The sequence below is a fragment of the Paralichthys olivaceus genome, chromosome 20, assembly GCF_024713975.1.
Source record: "Paralichthys olivaceus isolate ysfri-2021 chromosome 20, ASM2471397v2, whole genome shotgun sequence".
NCBI classification, from domain to species: Eukaryota; Metazoa; Chordata; class Actinopteri; order Pleuronectiformes; family Paralichthyidae; genus Paralichthys; species Paralichthys olivaceus.
In genome coordinates this window covers 11414451-11427182 of record NC_091112.1, presented here as the reverse complement: position 1 = coordinate 11427182, position 12732 = coordinate 11414451, and the positions used below count along the sequence as shown (strand labels likewise).

The following is a 12732-nucleotide window of genomic DNA, read 5'->3' as shown; positions in this document are numbered from 1 at the left end:
AAAGGAGAGAAAAATCCTCAGGAGGGAATTCATGTCCAGCTGCAGCAGATGGAAGTGCTGGGTTTCCCTTAGTAAAAGAGAGACAGATTACACCATCTGTTTCATTTTCTACGTCAATCTTTCTCATATGCATCTCTTGCAAATCAAATTATTAATCTGGCACTATTTTCTATATACAAGCTATGTTGCCATCTCCAGCAGTTAGACACTTCCATTATAACTTCATCAAGTCATGAACCCTGTCATGAAAAATATCACAAGCTATTTTAACACCACATATTGACTTGAGATGGTCATGTGTCTTATTCCTGCGGTAACGGAAAAAAAATAACTTCCATTTTGAGCACTAGACCAGAAGATACCAAGTTCACAACATTCTGGCGAGCAAGAATACATCTGCAGCGAGCTATTAGGGATGTTTATCTTCTCCTGCCACCAACTGATTGTGATCATCCCACTCAGAAATGGATGCGACAGTGATACGTGATATGAAATATTTTTTCTCATTCACCTCACATTCTCTTTTTGCTTTATGCATTTTAAATGCACAGACATGACTAGTCATGGTTTCTAATGATGACATTGGGGCGCTGTTTAATAAAATGTGTATGGGAATTTTAATGAATACGCAGGTAGATTTCAAACACCCTGTCCTCAGGACTAATATGTTTGTTATTTGAGTCATTAATAGGGACAGTGCTGAAAACCGTTGTCATTCACTAAAAGACAAAAGGACAGACAGGTTGGGAGATGGTGACGTGGCAGTTTACATAAGTGGGTTTCATTTCCCGAGTACAAGGACAGTGGTGAGAGTGACACAGCAATCACGTGTATGAGCTGCAGGCTTCAATGGAAACGCTGCTCATTCATTTTCAATGTGGTGATGTCATGCGTTGCCGGAATGCATTGTGGTTCCGTTGCTTCGCTTTGCTTGCCTCGCATGCAACTTTTCAAGCGGCGGGGCAGTCACTAGCCAATCAAATCGTGTTAATGAAAATACAGGTCCTCGTTGTGGATTTTTTTTCTGTGTACTTCCCTTTAGAAATGCATGGGCAGCTAGCATGACGTGAGCGAGAAAATACAGCTATGTTGTGTTTCCCGAGCAGGAAACTGTGATTGGTTGTTTTCATTATGATGATGGTGGCAGAATCAGCAAGAGCACCGGGTGAGTGGGACAGTTAGAGAAGACAAGATGAAGTAAAATAGAAGAAATTATATAGAAACATGTAAAACATCTTAATTCTCAGCTAAGTTCTGGACTTATAAAAAAGTGGCTTTTTGTATTATTTCTAAATCTATATATGGACATTTATTTTGAATGTATATTGGACATAATGATAATGTTGTAAAGTTGAACTACCACTGAATCTAAAAATATGTGCATAATGTCTACATGGTCGAATTTGAATAAATTATGACTTGTGAATTGTAAATATATAAAATAAACACATTTCTGAATCATTTGATGATTAGTCTTAGTACAGGCTGAATGAAACTGATTTATAACTAAAATCGATTTTCTCAAAACATATTAATGGTACAGTGTATGATGATGGTTTACATAAGGCCAGATACCTTTCATTTTAAAAAGTTTTTTGTTTTTTTTAACAATTTCCATCAACATTTCCATCCTCATTGACTCCCTGCTGTTGTCACGGCAGTTTGTGTCAGTGCTGACTCCCACCGTTGACCCAGTGAGGGCGTCAACAGCCTCCCCAGGTTAACTACTTGAAAAGCCTTTATAATGGTTATTAAAAAGTGCTACTGCAGAGAGGGAGGGAAAGATAACTGATTGGGAGCAGCAACCTTTGCCAACCCGTAGGTGGTAGCCGGTATTCAACCTTTGGTGGCATTGTGGGTAACGGAGTCCTTAATGACTCACGCCAAACGCCTACAGGGGCCCTAGCTCCCCGCTGGTATCAAACTCATGACTCATACAACAGCAGCCTGTGCATGATTTAGCATAAATCTGTCAAAGTTTATCTAGAGAAGTCAGATCCCAACTTGTGGTTTCTGAAATCTATAACAACATGATCTAAATGAAAGCAGATGAAGCAGTGAAAGCTTAAGAATTAAAAAAGAAAGTAAAAGAGCAAGTCAGTAATAAAGTAGCAATGATGACATTTACAGTTTATAAACTAAAAAACTTTCTTTGGAAACCTGCTCTACAAAGTTAGGGTAACACAGATTCTATTCACAGAGGATTAAATGCCATCCCACTTGACCAAATCTACATTTTTATGCTATGTTTTCATCCCTGTCGGATGGTCTTTGTTTTGTTTATAGCAAAATTAAAAAAAGATAACAGAATGGATTTCCACATAACTTGGTGGAAGGATGTGGTATGGGTCATGGTAGAACTTTTTACATTTCGGTGCCGATCCTGAGGCGGATCGAAGATTTTTTTTTCACTTTCTGTAACAGTGCAAGAGGCATTTTTTCCTGTATATCTTAGTTCCCACCTGAAAGTCCTTTAACAGAGATGTATTTGAAGGTATTGTTATTTCAGCTACATGATCTATAAGCAGGTTGGATAAACTGAGAATTCAATTAGATTAGATCTGAATGTCATGTTGACTCAGTTATGCATGAATAAAAAATAGAATGAAATGAATCAATCAAAAATAAAACCTATTCCAGTATGTTCAGTGAGAGGTTAGTAAACCATAGGTTACTTCACACAGCAGGTCCCCTGGTTTAGTTTGTATAGAATGTTACTAGTGAACATTAATGAGGTGTGAAGGCCAATTCTCACCCTGAGCATTGAAAACTGATGGTTTTCTTTATCATGTCAGAGCAGACAGCCTCCACACATTCCAGTGCTGGTCTGCATGGTTCATGTTACATGTTCATACGGGGGCGTATGAACTTGTAACAGATACACAAACTGGTCATGGTCATTTACCCTCAAATGCTCACATGCACGCGCACACACACAATGACCCCTACACCTGACGGCCATCAGAGCTGATCAATCGTGACGGGGTGTGTGCTTCAGGAGCAAATCCATTTTGTCAGCTCAGGATATAACCCTGGCCCCCACTTCCTGAAACAACCTTTGCTTTCATCAAGTGGCCGGATTCATTACTGAGACGTTACACTGACCGGCTTAATATGTCAAGAGGCCACTGCCCTAAATTTAACGTTATGCCCTTTTTTTTCTTTGTTAATGAGGAGAGGTGTGTGTTCGTTTGTGTGTGTGTGTGACAGCAGAGGAAAGTGAGTGATCTTCAGGAGGGTTGATATCTAAGACCCTGATGGCCTCCTGTGTGAGATGGAGGTTACTTTTGCTGCAAAATACCCTTCGACAAAGCTTGTACAGTAAATCACTACTCTGATGGACCCCACACACAGAATAAAGACAGAAAGGTGAAAGCCAGGGTCGGGGACACCTTTACACAGAGGTGACAGCCAATCAAATGGTGAGATAATAGATGGGCCTCGTGAAAGGCAATGTGGTGTGTGTCCTTTCCCCTGCGAGGAGGATACTGTCACGAAACATGCAGGATCTCCTTGAAACCTCCTACACTCATCTAATGAATTCAGATCACCATCTTTCAATAGGCTGCAGGAAGACACAGGCTACTATGATGAGACAAATGGTGAGGTGAAAAATCCAGGATGGCCTCTTTTCTTACAGCTGGTAAGAAATATAACTTTGAGCGGAGCTTACTGCTAAACCACAAAGTATGTACTGCCTTGACAACAAAGCTTCTTGTGACTGATGTTTTCACATCTGGCAGCAGATCCAGGCATAAGCTTCCGGTTCGAACAGATGTGTTGTACTGTTCTTTACGGACTGTAATTTTAATGAATTCTCCAGTGGAGGAGTTATTGTCAAAAAATGTAGCAAATAAAAGCATTTATTTTCTGAAATGATAAAAACAGGCCGAGATGACATTGGAAAGCGAAAAAGGTCACTGAAGTCATTATAAATAGTTTTTTATAAATGAGAAAGGACCTATTATTACTTTAATCTAAGTGTGGTCTGTTTGTGTCAAGTTATTCATAATGAACAGCTGTAGCCCCATTTGTTACCATGGAAACATAAGAAAGTCAAAGTCACATGGACACATTTCCGTAAGAAAAATAGAACATCATTCATGGTTCATCAAATGTGCATATATTTATCGGGGGTCATACTAATCCCTCAATGTAAATTCAATAATGTGTACATTTATATTCATGTAATTAGGACAGACTGTTTATCCCAATTTAAATATGACAACGCTGCACAAATTCAATACATACACAACACTGTGTTAACAGTGCGTTGTATCTTTGAGCTGCAACAGTAAACAGACAATGCAAGTCTCTAAGTGCAGTTGCAGCTGTTGTCAGGGATTATTGTGCTACTGACTTGCTCCACGACCCGCACGCTGAAACAGAACTTATAGCGAGCGCGCTGAAATACGTGCCACTTCAGGATCTGCGCCTCTACACCGAACACTGCGCTGAAGCACCTGCACAGATTCCATTCCCTCATCTCTATCCACACAGCGAGGTGAGTTTTTAAGCTGATTATCTCACTGTATATCGCAATCAAACAGCCGGGTGAAAGTGGCACTTGAGTGTGTGGAGAAACAGCTGACCCCATTTTCACCGAGTCATTGTCGACCGAAACTGTGAATTACTTCTTTTTTTTCAGCTCAGGGTATAAGGAGCAGATTTGGCGATTTTATGAGTAAGTCTAAATGAAAAAACTAGAGTGAGAGAAAATAGGTGAGAGAGAGATTTGGAGAGTGAAAATGAAAAAGGGAAAGAAAGTTCGAGGTCCCTGATGTGCTCCCCCTATTGGATCTGTTACACACATCTTTACCCCCAATAAAGAGATAATGTTTGAAATGCACGACCAATCAGATGTCAGTCTCAGCTGTCAACCATGATGTTTCACACTGAATTTTTTTGCATCAAATTACTAATTAAAACCAAACTTACCTGAAAAAAATGTACATTTGGACAAACATCAGTGTGATACTAACTACCTAAAATGACAGAAGCCATCTTAAAGGAAATGGAATTGACATACTCTAGCCAGCCACTAAGGGGCGATCAAGACAAATTTGGCTTCACTTTTAGGAGCCGTAATGTCGTCTAACTTTAAGTCTTTGTCCTGAATCTGCAGTTGCACCTACATCAGATGCTACTGAACATAAATGAACCCAGAAAAATTACAGAGACAATACGATATGATTTAAGTCTCATACCTGGAGCTGGTGCGGCCTCCTGTTTGTCGTGCTCCTCGTGCCACTGCATAGTGCGATGGTAGCTCAGCATCACCTCCCACAATGCCTTGCACAGGTCGGTCAGGCAGGGGATGTAGCTGTCCGTGGTGATGTGCTGCCGACAAAGAAGTGATGAAAACAAGGGTCACTGCTGATCTCCTTAAAAAGCCTGATATCATCCGTATGACAGTATTTCAGTATCATATGTCTCTTACATGTCTTTTTATTCACCCAAAGTAAAAAAGGATCATTTTCAAAGTGATGAACACAGCTCTGGACTGAAAAATTAATTGATCAGCTGTCCTCCAAATGTTATCTTATTAAAGCTCATCATCCAAGGACACTGAAAACATAAATTCTCTGTCATAAGAAAGTCTTTCATCTTACCTAAGCTAATTAATGTAAGAACAGATTAAGATGAGGACGTTATTAAGCGGCTGCCTGTCTAATACACACCACAGATTTAAAAATAGCTCAGATGTGCACATTAAGTGGGTTATTTTCCTGTATTATAGCACAACTCTTAATATCATCTGTGACAAAAAACATTCTTTTCGCAGTCATTTTAACAACTGGGTCTCACGGAGATATTCAAAAGGACATTAATACAATGCATGATTGCGTAACTAGTACGACTTCTTTTATCGCAGTGCAGATGGAGGTGGTTTAATCAATCACCATCGGTGCATCAGAAACTTTTACATCAGCTGTGATATGATGATCAGACCGAGGTGAGTCACTGCTTTAAGTGACAACTTTTATTATAGCTGCACATAATGAGACACTGAGCCGTGTAGTAGAGGGACTTTTAAGTATCAATTAACTAATGGAGTATTAGAATAATCTATGAAAGACATTTATATATATAGATATAGTTGTGACAGTGAAATTATCTTATGTAATAATGTGATACAGGAGAATTCACAAGTCATATATATTATAAATATTTGTCTACCTAAATACAAGACTAAGTCACTTTATCTATAGAATACCCACAACCCTTTGAGCACAAACAACTCTAAAGGATAACACACGCTGCGGTACACACCTGCATCTACCACATAACATCTGATTCTGAGCTGAGCCTGTAAAAATGTTTGTGTGTGTTAGGTTAAAATCTGGCCCACCTAAGAGAAGTGCAGCTGGCACAATACTGGCCACTGCCGCAGTTCAAGGCTCCACAGAACAACCTGTCTTCTCAGCAAGTTCACAGACAAATTAATCACTGCCACGTGAGACAGCAAATGAGTGTTTGCCGAACCCTTTGGGTGGAGGAATGTTCAACTGGTGTGATTGAAGTAACTGGTCAGATTGTAGTTCTCAGCTTGGATATCCACTGTCTACTGGAGAAGACCTAAAATATTGTGTCCCTCAGAGGCTAATTTGTCGTCAGATGATAGCCAATGGGCTCTGAGATTCCAAAAAACTAACATGAGTTAAGTCCCACTCATCCTTCTGGCTTCTTCCTCTGGCACATCCAACTGAGCCTGAGTGACAAACTGGCACTTTAAGAGACTGCAGGAGGTGCTGTCGATGACAGAGCTGCTGCCTGAGGCTTCTAAATTGCACAATAAGTTTGGATCCACTATTGTTAGAGATGATTTGGTACATTAAAAGTGAAATGATATTATTTCCATCAGTCACCAACCTATTCATAACAACATAGCAAAGTATGCGCTCTCCAAGCAACTTTCTAGTTACCTAGTTACAATCAAACTTGCTGCTGCAATGGACATTAATCACTGTTTTCTTTCCCTCTGAGAATGTTTCTGTAATCACAAGAATTCAACAACAAAACAACAAACTGTGGTGAAGACAACGTTAAGCTGATTATACAGCTGGTGGATTCTCTTTAGTTACGGGTAGAGGCAGGACTGTGGCATGGACGGCAACTGCAGGATGTGCAGTCTGGTACGCAGAGTGTTACAGACGTGTGTGTTGACTGAGGGAAGATTGCATTACCTAAGAATGGCAGCGAGTATAAGCACCATTAAAGCCATCAAGCCCACAAACCTCAGAAAAGAACACCGCAGCCGAGACAGGGAGCCACTGGAACACATTTAGAAAAATCCCCTTTATTTTACTCTCTGTTGGTTCAATATGTTTCTACACAACTTACTGTGTTCGGGCCTAAGCAGACAACTTAGAAGTTACTGTTTACAGTGAGAACATAAATGACATCCTTTCTACATGGATAATAAAAATATATTTTTATAACAAAATTAATAAAAGACATCAAATACGTAAAATAATGTACTCAAGACACCAGAGACAATGATCATGATGAATCATGGTCATTATCTTTCAGCCAAAGTACAGAGACCTAATCAGGTATGAATGGCATTAGTCTAGTAAACCTACGAGTGCTAAAGGTCCAATGTTTAGCATGACACAGAACTGTGTAGTCCAGTCAAAGATAATAAGTAAGCAGCAGAGCTTACACAAGCTCCAGACTGAAAAGAGCTAAACATGGCTGAGTTAAACACAGGCTCCAGCACCACATAGGTCAGAGAGGTAAGTTAATGAACCGTTCTGACAACACCAGGCTTACATTCGACATTCCCTGTTCTCCACCAGCCAACCATATCACAGCAGCATGTTGCCAGGCAACTGGGGTGAGGGGAGATAATGCGGGGGGTAAGAATTGAGGGAGCTTGTGTGTGTGTGTGTGTGTGTGTGTGTGTGTGTGTGTGTGTGTGTAAAGACTTTAAGTAGGTTTGACGAGACGTAACCTCAGGTACGCCTACACAGAACTGTCTGATGTGTGTGTAGGTGTGGGTGCGTACGTTAAATGCAATAACTGCCACAACTGGGTGCAAGGTCAAACCTGCCTTAAGTACAAAAAATGTTCTGGGTTCTTTACTGACACGACCCATCCACCTGGACAAGTCTTTCTCCACCAGTACAGTGATGACAGCTTGAGGGTGGCAAGCTCTATTGTACAACAGCGAGGTTTTCTGATAAAAGTTACAGATCATTATACACATAACATAAACCAAGCTGTGTCAGGGGGGTCTGAGTCGACAAAGTGCTTTCAGTTGTGTGTGGGTGTGTGGAGGAGTGTGCATGAATGTCACATAAAAGAGATGAGTAAGACACTGCAGGTACTCTTCATTTAGCTGATTCACATTCTTTCAGAACAGACAGTCACACCCCCACCTCCTTTAACAAAAGCATAAATAAATAGATTAACCTGCAAGGGACCAAAAACTCAGTCACCAAACTATAATCTAGCTGTGCCAGCAAAGTACAGTGCACTCTGCTAATCAGGACTTTCTCTCTCAGTCTGACACACGAACAATTTGGTGAACAAGTGTGAAAACGTGAATCAAAGACATTTTAACACTTTTTACACCACAGATTCCACATTAACAACGATCAGTAATTCAAGACCAAAAAATATGTTATAAATGGTGCAGACATCCTGGCCTAAAGAAGATCAGTAATCAAATTATTCCTCTGGAGTAAAGATTAGAGTAAAGGAAACTGCAGATGAGGCCGTCATACTGCTTTACATAAAAAAGCAACAATCTCTGCATCCTCTCCACAGCCTCAGTAAATGCTCCATCCTTCAGATACACAGCAGCACTAAAGGTCAGCCTATATCAAAATAATGGAACTGTGCACAATGGAGAGTGGGATGGATCAGTGTGGGTTACTGATGAGCAGCTGTTTGATATCATTATCAGGGTGATCTCGCTTCTATCACCATAGCTAGTGGTTTTTTATAACATTGGTAAAAAAAGACCAAACTAAAAAGGTTAAGTCCCACTGACAGTTTTCTACAGACACCAAAGTTTACTGCAACCCAATTAAATTAATTTGTGAAACGTTGGTTGGCAGTACAGTGTTCGGTCCCAGTCACCTCCTCTCCCGTGATTCTGGGAGCAAACTCTCCTCTTTTCCACGAGGAGAGAAATCAGACAGGCCAGGGGATTGATAAGAAGAGCGGCTTGCCAATAATGATGAGGTGTTGATGTAAAATTAATAAGACCCTTTCACAATTCGCACTGACCTTTCCAAGTGTTCCCTGCACTCTTGAATTTTAAGTCGCGTAACTAAGAGGCGAGTTCAGAGGGGTTTAAAAGTGCCTCTAAAATTAGCATAACCTTTATTTATCGGGGGAAAAAACAACGAAAAAAGTTTGCTCTTCTACGCATGCAGACTTTACAGCACCACAGCGTTAACACATCGTCTGCCGCCGCCAGAGAAAAAGAGGGAGAGAGCTCACATCAACAAGATTTGTGGAGAGAGCAGAGAGCATTGCCGAGCTGATTTCCCCAGCTGGCCTACTGATGCACAACTGAATTTGTCACAGGTACATTTTTTTTTTAAACATAATACGGCGAAACCTTGGAAACAAATCCAGGAGTGCATCTATCTACAGTATGCTGCAAAATCACAACCGAACACAAAGAGGGGAAGTGGAGGATGTTTCAAACACTCGAGAATCACAGGAAGTACTTCTAAGCTCATCTCCATATTTTTAGCAGCTCCTCAAATCCACTCCACTCCAGCATATGTACCACATAAGCTACAAAGACATTAGCATCACATGAGTACTTCAGTGAGTTCTCATAGTGGCCATTTAAAGGCAGGCACATGAATAAAAAATAACCACAAGACTTAATCTTCCCATAAAAGTTAATGCAGACAGGCTGTTAACGTTGTCAGCGTCACAGATCAACTGCATGTGGGTGTTAACGTACATCTTTTATATGTGTTTGTGTGTGTGTGTGTGTGTGTGTGTGTGTGTGTGTGTGTGTGTGTGTGCGTGCGTGCATGCGTTTTGTCCCATCAATCTCTATCATCAGCAAAGAGTTTGACGCCTCATCCATCTATCTTAAGTATGCGAGCATATCTATCAACCACATGCAAACATTAGGATGCGTCTGTAACTAATGTACAGACTCATGCACAGAGTAATTCAGAGGATCTATGGGACAGATTTCCACTAAGTTAACTAAGATAATCACTCAGACTACAAAGAGACGGCTTTCGTTTAAGCTTCTCCATCACAATTTGCTTCTATAGGCTCCACCAGCTGCTGGGACTCTTTGGACAAAACGTTGAAAACGCTGTTTTTAAAAATCTTTTTTGAGCAGGTTGTTTGATAAAGAATCTTATTGTTGGTCTTTGAATTTTTGTTGCACAGTCACAGTCGTAAACACACACATTTCTATGTGAAAGAAAGATTTATTGTTTCTGTGATTTTTTGTGGGTTTTAATTTAAGTGAATTACTCAGATAATCTCACAGTAATAATTGTATGATACATAGAGACAGAGACCTATATTATTATTACTCAAATATGATTTATATATACCACAGAAATATAAATAAAGAATTACACAATACTGGCATGAATAGATTGACACCTAAAGCTTTGGTCATAAGCATTCAAGAGCAAACTGGTATTACTGTCAAGACTCCTGCAGCACAATATGTTCTATAGGTGTGACTGTTTTGACTCATTCATAGCCACTCTGCTCTGCAGTAAAGTGCATTATTTATTTATTAACAGCCAGCTGCTTATCTAAAACTAAAAATCTAAACGTCCATGCAAGCGGGTTTCCACCTCACAACTGTATGGACAGATCTTTAAACTAACAAGTTGGAAAGAATTCAAATTTACCCAGCATCACTTTGTCATAGTACGTCTCAAACCAAGTCTGAAGTGACAGGTAAACTGATTATTAACTGACTATTCCATCTGCTACAAAAAAAAACCATCCTGTCATCCAGTTTTCACTGACGCCTCTGGATTTCCAACCTGGGTCCAACTTAAAAAGGCTTGGCCTTTATGCACTGACAAATTTTCCAACTTTCTACTGAGGAAGAACAACATGCATAAAAAGAAGAAGACACAGGGGGGAAGATGAGATGAGGAGTGAAGTGAGGAGATGCACTGTAGCATAAAGGTAAGAGGTAAAGAGCAGGGCATCGTGGACATGAACACAGCAGGCACAGTGAAGTCACAACAGTCAGGATAAATATATAAGTGAAGAATCAGGGAGGGAAAAAAACTATACGATAGTTGACATACAAGGAGAGAAGGTAAAATAACCTTTACCTGTACTTCTATATACACTGTAGGTCAGATTGTAACACAGTCACTGAGGGAGGACAATCCACTCCCAGCAAGACCGTAATGAATAGACCAAGTTATGGCTCACTGGGCATGCAAATGTGTTTTATAAAATGCCTTAGTCATGAGCTACAATACAGTTTCACTGTCCTTTGTCTTAATCACTCTCTCCACCCCTCATGTATTCACCAAACATCACATCACTTTCCAAAGGAAAAAAAAACGTGACAACTTCAAGAGTGAGAGAGAAATGTAATGTGTGGAGCTGTTTGTGCCTTTTTCAGAAAATATACTGTCTGGTGGGTGGGGGGAGGGGGTGTGCACTGATGTCATAGTCATCACTGGAGTGAGTGCACGACATGTAATGTGCAATACCTTCATCCTTGTTATAAATCAATATATATATTGTTTCATCAGAAAAATTTCATCTCCCCAAGACATAAACAGACACACACACACACATACACACATACACACACACTCATCTCCTCACCGTGCACAGGTCCTTATATTGCATCTTCTGGAACTTGGTGTCAGCGTTTCCAGCACACAGCTCCACGTATCCCAGCACCACTTGGAACACAGTGTTGTGGATGGCCTGGGTGAAGTGCATGTGCAGCTGGTCCATAGCGGTCTGCAGAGAGAGGAGAGAGCAAGAGAGAGAGAGAAGAGAGAGCCAAACACACAGTTGTGAAAACCATTACATCAAGATGTCACTGCCATCAGCCAACGAGGATCTGTGGAAAAGGGAAACAGAGGGGGAATTGCAAATCAGACGTCTCCGAGACACATACTGTGTGCTTGGTATTTTTGAATCACTTGCAGACATATTTTGTTAGCTACACAAGATGGGGTGATTGAAAACGAGGATAGCTGTCTGCCCTGGGAACTGCAGGGTTCACATCCAAGAGAAAAAAAATGTGTCTTCAGTTTCCATGATTCACGTCACAGCTCAGTTTGATGTGGAAACTGTCACTAATGAGGTAATGATGACAAGGCAGAAATGTGAGAGACATATTAGTGATGTGCATGTTATGGCAGCACAGCTAACTTTTTATTTTATTTTTTTGGTGTGGTGGGACGAATGAGAATGTGTCAAGCCGCCAAATGCACCAATTACACTAATTTGCATCCGCTAAACATTGTGTTCACCTTTGTCTCTTTATTGAGGACCAAAACCAAAACAATGAGCTGAAAGAGGCTAAAATTCTTTCTACAACTGACAGAAACTGAACTCATTACCAAAAATGACCCTTATCACAAAACACATTGTCGTTTTACCCATAGCAATTCTGATTAGAGCAGCCTAAAATATTCCAACTTATTAATAGCATGACTGACTTTCTTCCATTTCTAGAATATGAATATAAATGATTCTAACTTTGTCATTAATCATTAAAAATCTGGGATTTCAGTAACC

The 12732-nt window shown here is 40.3% G+C and overlaps 1 protein-coding gene across 2 annotated transcripts in view; it reads right to left on the bottom strand.

Moving 5' to 3' along the window:
* vps50 (VPS50 EARP/GARPII complex subunit) overlaps window positions 1-12732 on the bottom strand; it is a 91978-nt gene that overhangs the window by 43712 nt on the left and 35534 nt on the right. For both annotated transcript variants that reach the window (XM_069516229.1, XM_020090860.2), the window contains exons 12-13: window positions 11806-11946; window positions 5208-5340 (exon numbers count right to left, since the gene is read on the bottom strand). In XM_069516229.1, coding sequence (XP_069372330.1) covers window positions 5208-5340; window positions 11806-11946 — 274 coding nt within the window. The remainder of the gene's footprint in view (window positions 1-5207; window positions 5341-11805; window positions 11947-12732) is intronic.